Source organism: Telopea speciosissima, chromosome 3 (genome assembly GCF_018873765.1).
Source record: "Telopea speciosissima isolate NSW1024214 ecotype Mountain lineage chromosome 3, Tspe_v1, whole genome shotgun sequence".
NCBI classification, from domain to species: domain Eukaryota; kingdom Viridiplantae; phylum Streptophyta; class Magnoliopsida; order Proteales; family Proteaceae; genus Telopea; species Telopea speciosissima.
Genome location: NC_057918.1, coordinates 5,446,748 through 5,462,229, shown reverse-complemented (window position 1 = coordinate 5,462,229; position 15,482 = coordinate 5,446,748). Strand labels below are relative to the sequence as shown.

The window sequence follows — 15,482 nt, the reverse complement described above, 5'->3', positions numbered from 1 at the left end:
CCGTGACCAGCCTTTGGTGGAATATGGAAACATGGATTCAACAACAGCAACAGCAACAGTCCGAATGTGAACTGAAAGAAATTATAAAGAAAGAAAAAGACTTTCTCTCCTTCTTTTGTTTTTTAATTTCTAAATCTTCTTGTTTATTACTTTGGATTTGTTGAAGCGACTTACCAGTTACTACTGCTTGCTTTCATTAAAGTTTCCAAGAAGAAGAAGAAGCGGGAGACAGAGAAAGAGTAGAGGAGCTGCTAACTGCTAAGGCCTTGACTCTTGAGCGACGCTTCGAAATTTATTTGATTGGTTACGGGCGTTAGAAGAGAAGAAATCGTCATGTTTCGTCACTGATCGTGAAAGGTACGATTCAGAAATCAAACTCTCCATAGTCCACACAAATAAATCTCATAAATAAAATGATGATAATAAGAATCTCTTAATAATCCCATAGCAAGAGGAAAATTATCCCCTCAAGTCTTCTGTCAGTTACAGTTCCCTATTGCCTCCAATAAGATGGGAGTGTTCTACCAACAAAAAAAATTTAAGAGGGGGTGGATCCCAGCTGGGCAGTGTGTTTGGGTAAGGATAAGGTGGTCATTTTCACTCCCTATGAGATGAACCATACGAACTGTATTGGGAAGGGACAGGAGAGGATAAAGATCCATAGAAAGAAGGACATGGCTCCCATTCAATCGTGGCGGGAGCAGGAGCGTCCAACCCTGCTAAACAACATAAAAAATAGGGGTGGGGTGGTCATTTCATAGATGGGGCCGAAGTAGGGACTTGGCTCCTATCCAGCTACCACCCCACCCCTGTTTTTGTTGTCGTTAAGTGAGGTTGGACGCTCCAACTCCCGCCATGGCTGGACAAAATCCTTTCCCTAGAAAGAGTGTTTCTCTCCGACACATCCCGAGCTGGACGATATCTGACACATCCCAGAGGTTGACACATGGCTGAGTTGTCGTTCAGACAGTGAGGATGGATATACACACAATCAAACTGGAAATCCTTCTCTCCATCTCATGTAGGGGTGTCAAATAGTCAGTTCGGTTTGGCTTCAATCGGGTTTAATCGGTTTCGATTTGGGAATGGGTGAGACCAAAGCCAAACCGTTAAGGAACTTCGGTGTTTTGGTTTTTATTTTTATTTTTTAGTATCAGATTAATACCGATTTAGATCGATTTGTTTTCGTGCTTAAACCATAATAAAATCTTAACCTATAAGGAATGAATTGCAAAGGGAAGATAACAAATATTGAAGTCAATGGATATATCAAATTTGTAATGATAACTAATATTGAAATCACAAAATGAACTTTACTATCAAATCATTCATTTGAAGGTCCAACAAATTTTGGATAGTGAACAATGAGATCAATGGAAGGATTGTTACATATCAATTTTTTGTATTCATAATCTCATATTCATTGATTTATAACAACTCTCATTTAGTCATTTTCCCCCTTCCTCTCCCCTTTAGGGGGTTTGGGGGGCTCTTGTAAAAAAACTCTTAACAAACATAATTTAATATTGAAATCAATTCATCTATTCATAATCTCATATTCAATGGTTTTGTTATTGGTCTTATTCGGTTTGGATATCGATCGATTTAGTATGGTCTGATTTTCAATCGGTCCCGTCATACCCCAGCCCAAAATCAATTTGATAAGGATCGTTTCGATTCGATCCAAGCTTTTTTGATCAATTTCAGTAGGTTTTACCGTTTCGGCCTAGCTTTTGAAATCCCGAATCGCATATACGCATCCATCCTCAACGTTCCAACACACCCACGCACCCGTCTCTCTTTTTATCGCAAAACAAAGATTTCAAACTTGGAATTGAAAATTGGACCCAAAAATCCTAGAATCAGCTCCTCAAATCTGATATCCTCAGCTATCCGATTCCAAAAACTCTAGAATTGGCTGCTTCGAATCGAAATATCTAAAATCGAGATTGATCATGATAGATGATTCGATTGATCTTATTTCAACATTTAACTAGTGTGGCAATATGGCAAAGAGAAAGATCCATCTTATTAGCGACTTTTAGTAAAATTGCATACCCCACCTCTCTTATGGGTGTCAATCAGCCGATTTGGTTGGTTTGAATCAATTTTGGTCCGGTATTGGTCCAAGTTGAAGCCAAATTGATAAAAAAAAATTGGTTTCGATTCCGGTTCTGTTTTGAGTTTCTAAACATGTTTGTATTGGTCTGATATCAGTTAAAAAAAAAAAAAATCTTTTGCTATTGTCGGTATGATTTGATATTCAATTGGCCTATTTGGCTTGTTTGATCAGTTTTGATTTATATTGTTTCTAAAAAACTCAAATCGAAACTGAACCAATAAGTATTTTTTATTTGATTTGGGTTGAATCAGTAAGTTTCATAAGGTCCAACCAGTTCGGGCAAGTGTCTCAAAACATCTAATCAGGGATTGAATCAGTCCCAGCCGATTCTGATCTGATTCTTAAGAATCTTAGAATCGACCCTCAGCTATAAAAACTTAGAGATTCTAGGGTTTCTTGGCATGAGTCCACCGAATCGGATCAATCGAAATCGCGATCAATTATGACGATTCACCGATACGATTCCCGTTTTGTGGTGGGTGGGAGTTGGGACTTCATAGAGAGAGGAGGGGTTCATGAAGTAAAAACTAATAAAGGTCCAGTTTACTTTAGAACTTAAACTACGTACTTTGTGTCCCATTAGATTATAATAAGATCAGTTCGACTCCTCCACTATCGCTTGCCCTTATTGCCATGTGCGTCTCACACACAAGTAAGACGAAATGTACTGCCTTACCCCTGCCCGAGCGATCGGTCCTTTCCCTGGGGAAGCTTACTCTTACTTGGTCAATGCCATGTCATCCTGGGATGCTCCATGCATGCATCATGTTCAGGAGGGCCTAAAGCTCATGTGCATGCTCTAACCACATGTCATGTGATGAATGACCATTGACCGGTTTACACATCACATCACCCAATAGGCCAATTGGGTCTGTCTTTTCTCCGACGCCTACAAGTTGCACTGTTCGCACCTGCAAAAGAAACGCTAGCGAGACCAATTAAGAATCAAAGACTCGGGGCTGTGTTTGGTTTGCATTTTTAAATAGATTTGGAGTCTAGAATGTATTCTTTAATCTGTTTTTCCTTTTGGCTGCTTGTGGTGTATATTTTTGGAATATATTCTTGATTGATTATGCATTCCAAGATGATAAAAATAGTTACAGTACCTAACAATTGTCATACACCTGCTTGGAAGGCTTGGATTTTTGAAAGCTTTAGTTTGCCACTTCACTAACTCCAATTGATTTAAAACTTGAAATGTAATTAGTGGATTTTAGGATAAAAAAAACCTGCTCTTATTTCTTTTGGAACATTAAGTTTGTGTTTCGTATGCATTCTCATAATAGATTCTAATTCTAGAATGATTCAAGAAACTTTAATTTTCTTTTATTCTCCCTTTTTTTTTGCTTGAGAACATGTTCTAGACGCATAATCTATTCCAATAATACATACCAAATACAACCTACGTTTGGGACCACATCCCTGGAATTAGTCAAATGTTTGTCATTCCACATCTCTAGAATCAATAATGTTAAATAAGAAATTATAAAATCTAATCATTTGTATAAATAATTCTTTATATTTCATCAAGGTAGTCAAATGAAACATTGCATGATTTCTAGGTTGTATGATAAATTTAGTGAGTTATTCCAACAATGTTAGGCAAAAGTCTTTCTTGACTACTCAGTCAAGAGGGTATCTCTTGATTGCACATCTAACTGGGGCCAACTGGAAGGGTGATGTAGAAAATCAAACACTAGATACATAGCAAATGGTCCACATTGGCCTTATGCGAAATTTTAAACTCTTATCCAATAATATACTCTCTAATGTATTGACATATTCTACTTGTATTTTTTAATCTTTCAATAAGTTTCAACTTCCACTGGGGTTTACAAAGCTTTTTTGTTACTTCGTCAAAATTTCATTTCCATTTGACCTCCAAATGATTGATATTAATTTGTGCTATCCATGGATTTCACATATTTGACGTGCAATGAAGGAAAACGGTTCCATAATAACTAATAGTTTGAACCATAATGAAGTGAATAAATAATTTCTTTTTTCTTCTAAACGTATATGATGTCAATATGAATGAACAACGTGTCTATCTCTCTAATTTTTCATAATTATTTTTAAACCCATGAGAATAAGCTGATTAAAGAATGGAGTTCTGTAAGAACTAATAATAACAGGGTAGATCTCATTAAGCTCTATATGCAACTAATTATTAAATCTGTGTAACTACAAATTCATCCGAAACAAGAGAACATATAATTAAGGTAGGGAGAGTTGCTATTGCGTGGTCATGGGCATGGGCATGGGCATGGTCCGCATGGATATAAAAAAAATGAGATAGGATGAGGTTGGCTATTGGTGTAGTATACTTGTACCGACTAAGAAGAGGTTGGCTATTGGGGTAGTATACTTGTACCGACTAAGAACAAACTAAAGTCAAGGAAAGTGGGCTTGAACGAAGGAACCCATCACCTTCTCACCAGAGAACAATTTCTCCCTTCCTATCTAGCTAGTAGTCCAACTAATAATCTTCATTGAAGTGCACGATGGGACAACAAGGTCAATATCACTGCACGTCGCCATTTATCAACCTTGTAGCCTTTCGGATAAGGACCATATTGGAATTGAAGATCACTTATGGTGAAGTTTCATATAGTCACACTGTGAGAGAGAGAGAGATTGAGATTAATACGGCAAAACGGGAATCGAATCGACCCACCCACCCACCCACCCACCCACCCGCAATTAATATGGTATTTAATACGATAATTAATATGGCTGTTTATAATAGTCGCTTATAGAATTAAGCTATCCCATAGAATAATGTACAATAAGAGTCGAGAATTTGAATTATACGATCAAATATGACAATTATTATGCGAAATTACTAACTATGGAAATACCCCCATAAATTGAGATCGAACTGTCAGATCTGGATCATGTTTTGGAGACCTATTCTACCTCTTGAATAGACCCTGAACAGAGTTTCCGATTCTTTCAATATGTCTTGAATAGGTTATTTGACATTTCTCTAAATCTAGTTGTTCTTTTTTTGTTTGACTCTGAAATTTTCATGTTGAGACTTGGGAAATGGGGGTACCTGTAGTAGGAGTAGGAGGATTTAGGGTAATTTCATATTTTTATTTTAATGTATTAAAGTATAGAGGATATTTTAGTAACTATATGTTTCCTGTTAGTTACGTAACAGTGAGTTAACTGACTCAGAAGGCTTTAAAGATTAAGGACTGTACATGAAAACAGGCCATTATTTGAGGGGGTGTTCCTATATTCCCCCCCCCCCCCCAAAAAAAAAATTATATAAATAAATCCCTCTCCTATGTCCAAACCCATCTGATCAGCTTCAGACTCAGGGACGAAGGACCTATCTTTAATCTCCAAAGCTTCCTCAACCTCAAGAGTCCCTGAAAATGGCCGGCACAGCAATGACAATCACCATAGCCTCCTTACTTCCTTACTCCTTTTTTTTGTTCTACCGGCGATCTCGGCCGCCGTGGCCACCGGTTTGATGAACTCGAAGCAAAACCACATAGACAGTAGTTTTATCTTTTTTTTTTTTGGGTAGAAGACAGTAGTTTTATCCATGACAAATGCAACGCAACTTTGTACGCAATTAGATTGTGGGATCCTCTTGGAAGAACTAAGATAATTAGGTTATATGCCAAGATCATGCACCACTAGAGTTTTCCCCCGTGTGGCTCACTATTGCCTTTTTCATCTATGGTTTGTTTCGGGTAAAATATCGATCAATTCGGATAAGGATTATGGGTCAAAGAGCATAATTGCTTCTCGAGGACTGATTCAAGGGCCCAAGAGTAACTCCAAAATCTAAGATTTTGTAATACTCAAAAGTGTTGGGGTTTCGGGCCAAAACAAAACCGAGTAGCGATGTGAAGGTTTACACTGATTTAAACATTCTTTTTCTTAATGGCCAGTATTTAAGGGTGAGTTTTATTGAGTCCTAAGGTGGTACTAGGGTCAGGCATGACAAATGATAGATAAAATTCTTTGAAAAAGATCTCCATTCTCACATGTACTCATTTCCATTGTTATTTTTTTGAACGAAAACAATGATCTCACGTCCGATGTGAGTAGCTTAATGTGAAGACTTTAATAGAGAACTTCTAAGGTGGGTTCTTCTATCCTCAATTGAGAGGAATTGTTGGGATTGCGTGTGTCCTCAATTGAGAGGAGTTGCCTAAAAATGGAATCTCTACTTCCTTCTATTCCCTCCTAGCAAAATCCATTGGATGTCCCAATGGCTTTGCTAGGATCGTTCAGTTATCAAATCTCATTTAAGTTGAGACAGGAAATGCTCTCATCCTTCTTCACTGGTGCTTGCCTATCGAGATCCTTATCCAACTTTCAGGTAAATGGGTCATCATACTTCATAGATTGTTAGGTTGGCCCTAAGTGGCTTATCCCCTTAATCCGATGCCTTACTAATAAATTCTGATAATAACCAGCAGTCATTGAAGAAAGCATACCTTTTAACCTAGAATTGCATTCATGGCTGATCGAGTGTTTTTTTGTCTTGTTATCTTTTGTTATCAATTGGGTTTGGGGTTAGGCGGGAATGCCCCCCCCCCCTTTGTATTCATCTTTATTGTCATTCTATTTTATTAAGAACTGAAATATATTTTACAGAAAATGCAAATATTTCTCCTCACTTCACTTCCCTTCGCTTCCCTTTTCCCATTTTTCTTACAACCAAATGTAGCATAAATGACAATGCTGAGGCCTATTCCCCCACTTTTTGTTTTTGAGTTCAGTTTCTCTACGCGTACATACAAGTGCACGTATCCTATTATTACCATTTACAAGGTGAAAAGGGGTATTTAATTATGAAAACAAAAGGAACATGTGGTTATCTCTCACAAGGTGCAAGTACATGAAGAGTATTCATTCTACTTTTTTTTTTTTGTTTGACAAAGTTTTCCTCCACCGACAGTTCACCTACCATCCTAAGATTTTAGTATGTTCCAAAATAACCTCCCGAAACCCATACTCGCCCCTCAATGAATGGGATCGTGGTTGAAGGAAAACTCGGTCCCTTTTTTTTTTTTTTGGTTGTTGTCATAAAACGGATTAATTATATTCAAAAGAAGGTCAGAGAGAATCTCCACTTGCATCATAAATTACAAGAAAAATAGGTGGTTCAACCCACCACACCGGAGACATCTTTAACTTAGAGCTCCTAAGGCAAGAAAATGAGCCTCTTTATTGAAGGTCCGAGAAACAAAGGGAAAAGAAACAGATACAAAGTAGGAAACCAGAATATTGATGTCTTCAACTCTGGACCAAGCAACGGCCAGTACAAGGGGGGGGGGGGGGCGGGCATAGCTTTATTAAGAGTTGATATCACTGGGTAACAGTCAGTGAACTAAATTAGATGTTGTAGTAAGCAATAAGCTCCGTGCAAGAATTGTGTCAATCACGAATAGCTTTCTGTCTTCCATGGTCAATAAAAAGGGTCAAATCCTATGAGCTTGAAACAAAAATTAAACATTTCTGGGACTCAGGAAAGCCTCACAGTTAGCTCATATGAACATATTATATGGGATTTGATTACATCAGAGTATATGAGATTTGCATTTTCAAGTCAAAATCCCACCATTTCTGGTGTTTCCCACAGAGAATCAGTAGATCTTACTGAACAATAGAAAGCTACCAATGCCTTTATTAGCCTCTGTTATGTTCCCCTTCCATTCGATTAGTTTAAAGTTTGAATAAGCATAATTAAAGGTGCATGAAGGCTTTACACTTGTTTGACACCACAGTATAGTGTAGAGGGATGGCTTAAAGAAGCAGGTAGAAACTATACAGGACTCGAGAGATCATTCAGGATCTGAGAAGGAAGAAGGATTAAAACCTCATAAAGGAGGAAAAGTGAAAACAAGGAAACTAATTTTAAAGGAGATTGGAATCCAAACTCTAATTAGGGTAATGCCTTTTTTGTTTTTTTGTTTTTTGATGTTTAGCTTGCTATGCTAAACTTGCCTCGCAATTAAAACCAGGAAGTTCGATTCTTTACTTTCCCTTCAGTTTTCCTTTACCCCAATCGCCATGAAAAGCTTCTACTTCGTCATACTGGACTGCCAAATGTTCACTGATAACCCACCCTCTGTTTTAATTTCCCTATTTTTTTGTTCCTCATTCAAAGATACAAATCTCACCCAAATCCATGTCTTCATCTCCAATTCCCATGTCCCATGATCACATTGAGCTCAATCCACAATTTCCCCCAAGGCGGCCACAGCAGCAAGAGCAGCATCAGCAACCACCGTTCCTGTCGACTCAGTCTCCGCAAGCACAACAACCATACCTACCTCGCCGTGGAGGAGTATCAGGTCCTCTTAAGATTCACCACATTCGGAAGACAAAGCCCATCACCTGGTTCACCACCTGGTTAGGTGTAATCTGCTGCGCCATATTCTGGATCATCGTCATACTCGCGGGTTTAGCGATCCTTATTGTCTACCTCACATTCAAGCCTCGAAGCCCACGCTTCGAAGTCTCAAGCGTTACCCTCGATGCGGCTTACATAGATACAGGATCTCTGCTCAATGCCGACCTCACTATCCTCACCAATTTCACCAATCCAAACAAGAGGGTGAGCGTGGATTTCAGTTTCATGGTCCTTCAGCTCTTCTACGAAGATACCCTAATCGCAACCCGAGCCATCGATCCTTTTTCCGTCTCAAGCATGGAGACGAGGTTTCGCTCTGTGGAGATGATCTCCAGCCAAGTTTCTCTCCCCATAGATGTCTCAGAGACACTGAGGAAGCAGATGGGTGGAAATGGAGTCGTTTTCAACCTCCAGGGCTCATTTCGAACTCGATCTAATTTTGGGAGTTTCTTCCATTATTCGTACTGGTTGTATAGCAAATGCACCATTGTTACGACTAGTCCTCCTAGTGGAATCTTGATAGCACACAAATGCAGAACGAAGCGTTGAGATCGATGAAACCCAACCCAACAAAATCATCAATTGTTGATTATGTTGCAGAACAGATCCATCAGGAAAGTTATAATTGGGAATTGAGAGTATATATCCATCTTTTTTACGGTCATTTTATACTCTTTACAAATCCATTTTGTTATTGGAGAAGTGTTTGTATTTAAACGACTTTGGTAAAACAGAGAGATGAGTGAACTTTGCCTCTAATAGATAAGTTGCCTAGGGGTGTCAACTGGTCCGGTTCTGGGTTATCGGTTCGATTCTCTAGTGATTTCGGCTCTAGGATGTCAAGATCAGATTCGGACCAATAATCTCATCGGTCTCAAATCTGAGATCCAGAATCATTAACTAATGGGTGGTCCGATTCCGATTCCGGTTCCTAATCGGGACCAAACATGCCCTTGTTGAATAGCCAAATGTAAAACATTTTTCCCATTGGAATTAGAAATCTCAAGCAAACTAGAATCTTTCAAAAACAATTCATTAACTACTGGTGTGTGTCCTCTATGTGCAACAGATATGAGAGGGGTAGAATATTAGAATTTGAGGGGCCAAGTGTCTTGCTTAGTCTTGGGTCATGTTCTAATAGCAACTGGACAACAACTGTATAATAAAAGTCACTTTAATAGTATGTTAAAATAGCAAAGATCTTCTTTTAACATTTTAAAACAGAGAAAATGGTGCAAGACAAGTTCAAGTGTATGCATTTCTTTTGGTTCCAACGGTTCCTTAACAATTCTGGGGATTAAACCAGATCCGGACTAATAAACTATTCGGTGTGTCGATTTCGGTTCCTAACGGGACAGTTTTGATCCGGTTACCGATTCTGGTCCAAAATTAACACCCCTTTAGTTGCCCTTAGTTGATGTATCGGCATCAAACAATCTGGGTGTTCACCAAATGAAGATGACACAAACGACATTTTCTAGGACTCCAGGTGTAGATTCTGGGTCTAAAATGCATTCTGAAACTTGATTCATTTATGTTTTGTTGCTTCAAAATGAGTTCTAATCCTAAAATCTATTCTTAAAATGCATACAAACACAACCCAAGTCTATAGGAAGTGAATTTAAAATTCGTTTTAAATGCGTTCCCGTTCTTTTCCGTTTTAAACGTGTTTTCGTATATTTCTCAAACATACGGGAAAAAAGGGCAAACGGCAAGCACTCTCATTTTAAACATGTTTAAAACACGTTTCCAATTTTTAAGACCTTGGACTTAACTGACCATATCTTTCTCTCCCGAATTCTAATCGGCCCGATTCTTTCACTAACGTAAAGATGACTTGAAGGACTACATTTTTCATGATATCACTTTCAACACAAGATCAATGCACGAATACCAAAATTAGAAACATGTATTTCAAATAAAAATTCATCGATTCACATATGAATAGTGCTGTTTTTTTTAAATATAAACGTTTAAAACTTGTGACGTTCGTTTTTCGTTTTTTATTGTTCTTTGTTTATTTGATCGTCTGTTTGTAATGTTTTACCATTTAAAACCCATAACGTAAGACTCCGCTTTTTGACCTTTTCCCGTTTTTGCTAAACTATTGGCCTGACTCACACAATTTTGAGTCAAATTCCCATTACTATAAAATAGAGTAACACGTACATGACTTGAACAGATCCATGACGAAAAGGTATAGTTGGGAATTGAGAGTATATATATCCATCTTTTTTGCGGTCATTTTATACTCTTTACAAATCCATTTTGTCATTCGAGAAGTGTTTGTATCTAAACGACTTTGGTAAAACAGAGATATGAGTGAACTTTGCCGCTTATAGATAAGTTGCCTAGGGGTGTCAACTGGTCCAGTTTTGGGCTATCGGTCTGGTTCTTTAATGGTTTCGACTCTAGGTGTCAAGACTAGATCTGGGCCAATAAGCTCAGCGGTTCCAAATCTGAGATCCAAGACCATTAACTAATGGGTGGTCCGATTCTGATTCCTAATCAGGTCCAAACATGCCCTTGTTGAGTAGCCAAATGTAAAACATTTTTCCCATTGGAATTAGAAATCTCAATCAAGCTAGAATCTTTCAAAAGCAATTCATTAATTACTGGTGTGTATCCTCTATGTGCAACAAATATGAAAGGGGTAGAATACTAGAATTTGAGGGGCCAAGTGTCTTGCTTAGTCTTGGGTCATGTTCTAATAGCAACTGGACAATAACTGTATAAGAAAAGTCACTTTAACTATATGTTAAAATAGCAAAGATCATCTTTTAACATTTTAAAACAGAAAAAATGGTGCAAGACAAGTTCAAGTGTATGCATTTCTTTCGGTTCCAACGGTTCCTTGATGGTTCCGGGGACCAGACCAAATCCAGACCAATAACCTATCACTAAGACCAGATCTAGACCAATAAACTATTGGGTGGGTCGGATTCGATTCCTAGCGGGACAGTTTCGGTCCGGTTACCAATTCTGATCCAAAATTAACACCCCTTTAGTTGCCCTTAGTTGATGTATCAGCATCAAGCAATCTGGGTGTTCACCAAATGAAGATGACACAAACGACATTTTCTAGGACTCTAGGTATAGATTCTGGGTCTAAAATGCATTCTGAAACTTGATTCGTTACCGTTTTGTTGCTTCAAAATGAGTTCTAATCCAAAAATCTATTCTTAAAATGCATACAAACACAACCCAAGTCTATAGGAAGTGAATTTAAAACTCCGTTTTAAACGTGTTCCCAGTCTTTTCCATTTTAAACGCGTTCTCGTATATTTCTCAAAACATACGAGGAAAAATGGCAAATGGCAAGCACTCTCATTTTAATCGCGTTTAAAACACGTTTCCGTTTTTTGACGGTTTTTAAGACCTTGGACTTAAGTGATCATATCTTTCTCTCCCGAATTCTGATCAGCCCGATTCTTTCACTAACGTAAAGATGACTTGAAAAGCTCAATTTTCATGATATCACCTTCAACACAAGGTCAATGCATGGATATCGAAATTATAAACATATATTTCAAATAAAAATTCATTGAATCATATATGAATAGTGCCGTTTTTTTGGTTCTGTTTCTTTTTAAATATAAATGTTTAACACCCGTAACGTCCGTTTTCTATTTTATTTGACCGTCTATTTGTAATGTTTTACCGTTTAAAACTCATAACGTAAGACTTCGTTTTTCTCACACAATTTTGAGTCAAATTCCCATTTCTATAAAATAGAGTAACACGTACATGACATGAGATTTTACAGCATACTCTGACAAGAGTTCAAAGAGATCGACATGTACAAGCCCAAATAGCAATCATATACTCAAAACTTTTAAGAAAATAGATGTGGCAGTACTGGTGGAAGAGTACGTCTATACGGAAGTGTTAAAAGATGGGGGGTTTTAAGATTAAAGCACTGGTTTAATCAATAATCTTACAGTGGAATTATAATTTGATTTAATGCCTATAATGAAACAAATAAGAACAAACAAATTAAGTGTTAAATTTACCACATATTAAGGAGCTACGTACAATATGTATAGTAACTATATATTTACACAATTGTGGAAGCAAGAGCATAACAGAGAAAGGAAGATGCGATGCGATGAGAAGATAGAAATCAGAATGAGAATAATCCTAATGGAAGAGATGTGTATGAAGTACCACAACGGAAATATTTCCAAGTTCTTTTGTACAGCTAGCTCGATCAAGAACTATCTTGGCATGGTTCTCCTCTTTGATTTAACATGTCAGACATGTCATAATTAAACATAAACATAAGCTAAGTAACATGATATGTCATCTTAAAGAAAATGTACCCAGTAAAGAAGACAATTTGGATTCTCTACTGTCGAGCTGCCAGGCAGGACCGTGGTGCTTAGACACGGTGTTGCATGTAATGTTCGCCTTATTCCTACCCAAACGCCTTGCCCAAATGAAAATAAGGTGATCTTTGCACGCAGCACCGTATCTGAGCAGCACGGTCCTCCTGCCGGACAGCTCGGCAGTGAAGGATCTTGATAGATCCATTGGAGATTGATTGTGCGATCTTTTTGTGGGGACTGGGGACCAATACCTAACCCTATATAGAAGCAAAGAAAAGTAGATTCAATTTTGCTTTGTTCCAAAATTTGCTTCCTAGATACGCAAGCACGAGATGCACGAAACCAAACATTTCCTTCGTTATAATGGCTATATATATATATAAAAAAAGCTGCTGGGGACTGACTGGGGTTGTTAAAAAACCCAAAACAAAAGAATCCGCTGAGGTACTTGACTGGGGCTTTGTATCGAACAACTCATCCTCAAATTTTTCTTGGACTTGGATACACCAAGAGCCCCAAAAAAGAAACAAGTTGAGGAGGAGGAGGAGGAGGACGGAAAGTAGTACTACCATTTCAAAGATGCCACAACAACAGCAGCAACAGAGTGAGGGTCACGATCATTTCACCACCTCAGACGACGACAATGAGATGATGAAGGAGATCCTGGCCACCCATGCTGATCATCACAATTATTACAACAAGGTCGACGTCAACCCGCATCTCCAACTCATCGAGGAAATCCTCCGGCACTCCACCACTCTCAAACGCACCAATATTCATGTATTATCATCTTTTTTATTTTATATTTTGTTTTTGTTAATCTTCTTATTTCATTGATTCTTGGTTATGCTTTCACCTTTGTATTATTATTATTATTATTATAAAAAATTGTGCATAGGAACCAAAAGTTTCTTCACACATGAAAAGCTTGGACGAGAAGTTCCAAAAGGTCGACTCCCAAATTATGCTTGAAGCATTGGCTTACATTATACACAAGATCTCCTGCGAGGTTAGATAGATAGATAGATAGAGCAAATTAAGTATTATGTCAAAATGGTCACATCGAAATTTAGGAAATGGAAAAACGTGTTCTGTTCTTCTTATATATCCTCCTTCTTGTTTAATTTAATTACCATGGCATGTAGTAGATATCGTGCGAGTGCTCTAGGGGTGAGGATGCGCACTCCACAACGGTGGCACTGTTCACTACCTTATCAAAATTCTCCTGGGATGCGAAGGTGGTGGTGGCCTTGGCCGCCTTTGCCATCATCTATGGGGAGTTCTGGCTGGTGGAGGAACTCTACGCGACTCATCCATTGGCCAACTCCGTAGCTCTGCTAAAGCAATTACCCCACATATTTGAACAACAATCCGAGAAGCTGATGAGGCCCAGGTTTTCAGTGCTCTGGGGTCCTATCAAAGGCATGCTCGACGTGACCAAGTGCATCGTCCAGTTACACGAGCTGCCACCTCAGTACATCTCCCCCGACGACGACCAATCACCCTTGTCAGTGGCCACCGCCCACATCCCCACTGCTGTTTACTGGACCATCAGGACCGTCGTCGCCTGCACATTCCAGATCATTGGGTTTATTGGCTTGGATCGTCACAAGTATATCATTTCCATATATCTCTCCCTCCCTTCTCTATTGTCCATTCCCCTCTGCTATGACCACTACAAAATTGCAGATCTATTCCATCGACCACTGATGAAAAAGAAGAAGAAGAAGATTGGGATCTGAACAAATTAGCTGACAAGGTCAAGAACATACGTAAACACCTTATCAAGCAACTCGATCTTTGCAATCAGTATATTGGTGAGTGAATAATGAATTATGAGTAAGCCCAACCTAGCCTAGCCTAGCCTAGCCTAGCTAGAAATTAATGAACCAACAACAAGATCAGTTTATGATTGAATTGATGCTTGCTAGCTAGCCAAATACTTCCTCTAATCTTTCATTTTTCGATACTTGGCTTTATTGTTGGTGCAGATGAGAAGAAACAGGTCGAAGCTTATAACTCGCTGATGCAAGTCTTTAAAACGATCCATGTTGACAACACCAAGACTCTCAAGGCATTGTTTTATACCAAGGATGATTTGCTGCCGCTTCTTGATGGCTCTACTGGGAAAAGGGTTCTAACTCTCCTCTCCTTCTCTAGCTCTCTTTTTTTTTCGTCTATAGCTGAGTTGAGATCTTTGCACGTACGTACACTTAAGGCTGGCAGCCAAGGAAATGGGATCTTAAAGAGTATTTTAGAAAATACAAACACCCATAACAAGAATGTTCCTGCTACAAGACTAGCAGCCAAGGAAATAGAATAATTCACATCCCCTTTGGGTTCATAAATACCCTCTTGGGTTTTAGTATTTTCTAAAATATCCCTTAAGATCCCATTTCCTTGGCTGCCAGCCTATGTTCCTGCTACTATTGTAGCAGCAAGATTTCATTCTCAAGTGCTAAACTTGGGACTTGGCTCTGGTGCAGCCGTAGCGGGAGCTGCACAAGTACAGCACGAAAACCACCCAAAGTACAAGGGGGAGGTGGTCATTTCACATGTGGGGCGCAGGTGGGACCCACCTATGAAATGACAATATTACCCCTGTTTTTGCTGTCGTTTTAGCGGTGTTGCACATGTGTAGCTCCCG

At 38.6% G+C, this 15,482-nt stretch overlaps 2 protein-coding genes across 2 annotated transcripts; both read left to right on the top strand.

The window, feature by feature from the left end:
- The first annotated feature begins 8,282 nt into the window (after nt 1–8,282).
- Nucleotides 8,283–9,267, top strand: LOC122654037 (uncharacterized protein At1g08160-like). The gene has a single exon (XM_043848008.1). The coding sequence runs from the start codon at nt 8,283–8,285 to the stop codon at nt 9,054–9,056; it is 774 nt and encodes a 257-aa protein (XP_043703943.1). The 3' UTR covers nt 9,057–9,267.
- Nucleotides 9,268–13,414: 4,147 nt separating this feature from the next.
- On the top strand, nt 13,415–14,577 carry LOC122654036 (protein SIEVE ELEMENT OCCLUSION B-like). Its single transcript, XM_043848007.1, has 3 exons — nt 13,415–13,615; nt 13,734–13,844; nt 13,984–14,577. Exons 1-3 carry the CDS (start codon nt 13,415–13,417, stop codon nt 14,575–14,577), a joined length of 906 nt encoding a protein of 301 aa, XP_043703942.1.
- The last annotated feature ends 905 nt before the right edge of the window (nt 14,578–15,482 follow it).

What these genes read in the sequence shown, in the direction of transcription:
- LOC122654037 (XM_043848008.1), top strand. Translation starts at nt 8,283, where the DNA reads ATGTCTTCATCTCCAATTCCCATGTCCCATGATCACATTGAGCTCAAT.
- LOC122654036 (XM_043848007.1), top strand. Translation starts at nt 13,415, where the DNA reads ATGCCACAACAACAGCAGCAACAGAGTGAGGGTCACGATCATTTCACC. An exon ending in TCAAACGCACCAATATTCAT is followed by an intron (nt 13,616 to 13,733) that starts GTATTATCATCT and finishes AATTGTGCATAG; the next exon opens with GAACCAAAAGTTTCTTCACA. An exon ending in TACACAAGATCTCCTGCGAG is followed by an intron (nt 13,845 to 13,983) that starts GTTAGATAGATA and finishes GGCATGTAGTAG; the next exon opens with ATATCGTGCGAGTGCTCTAG.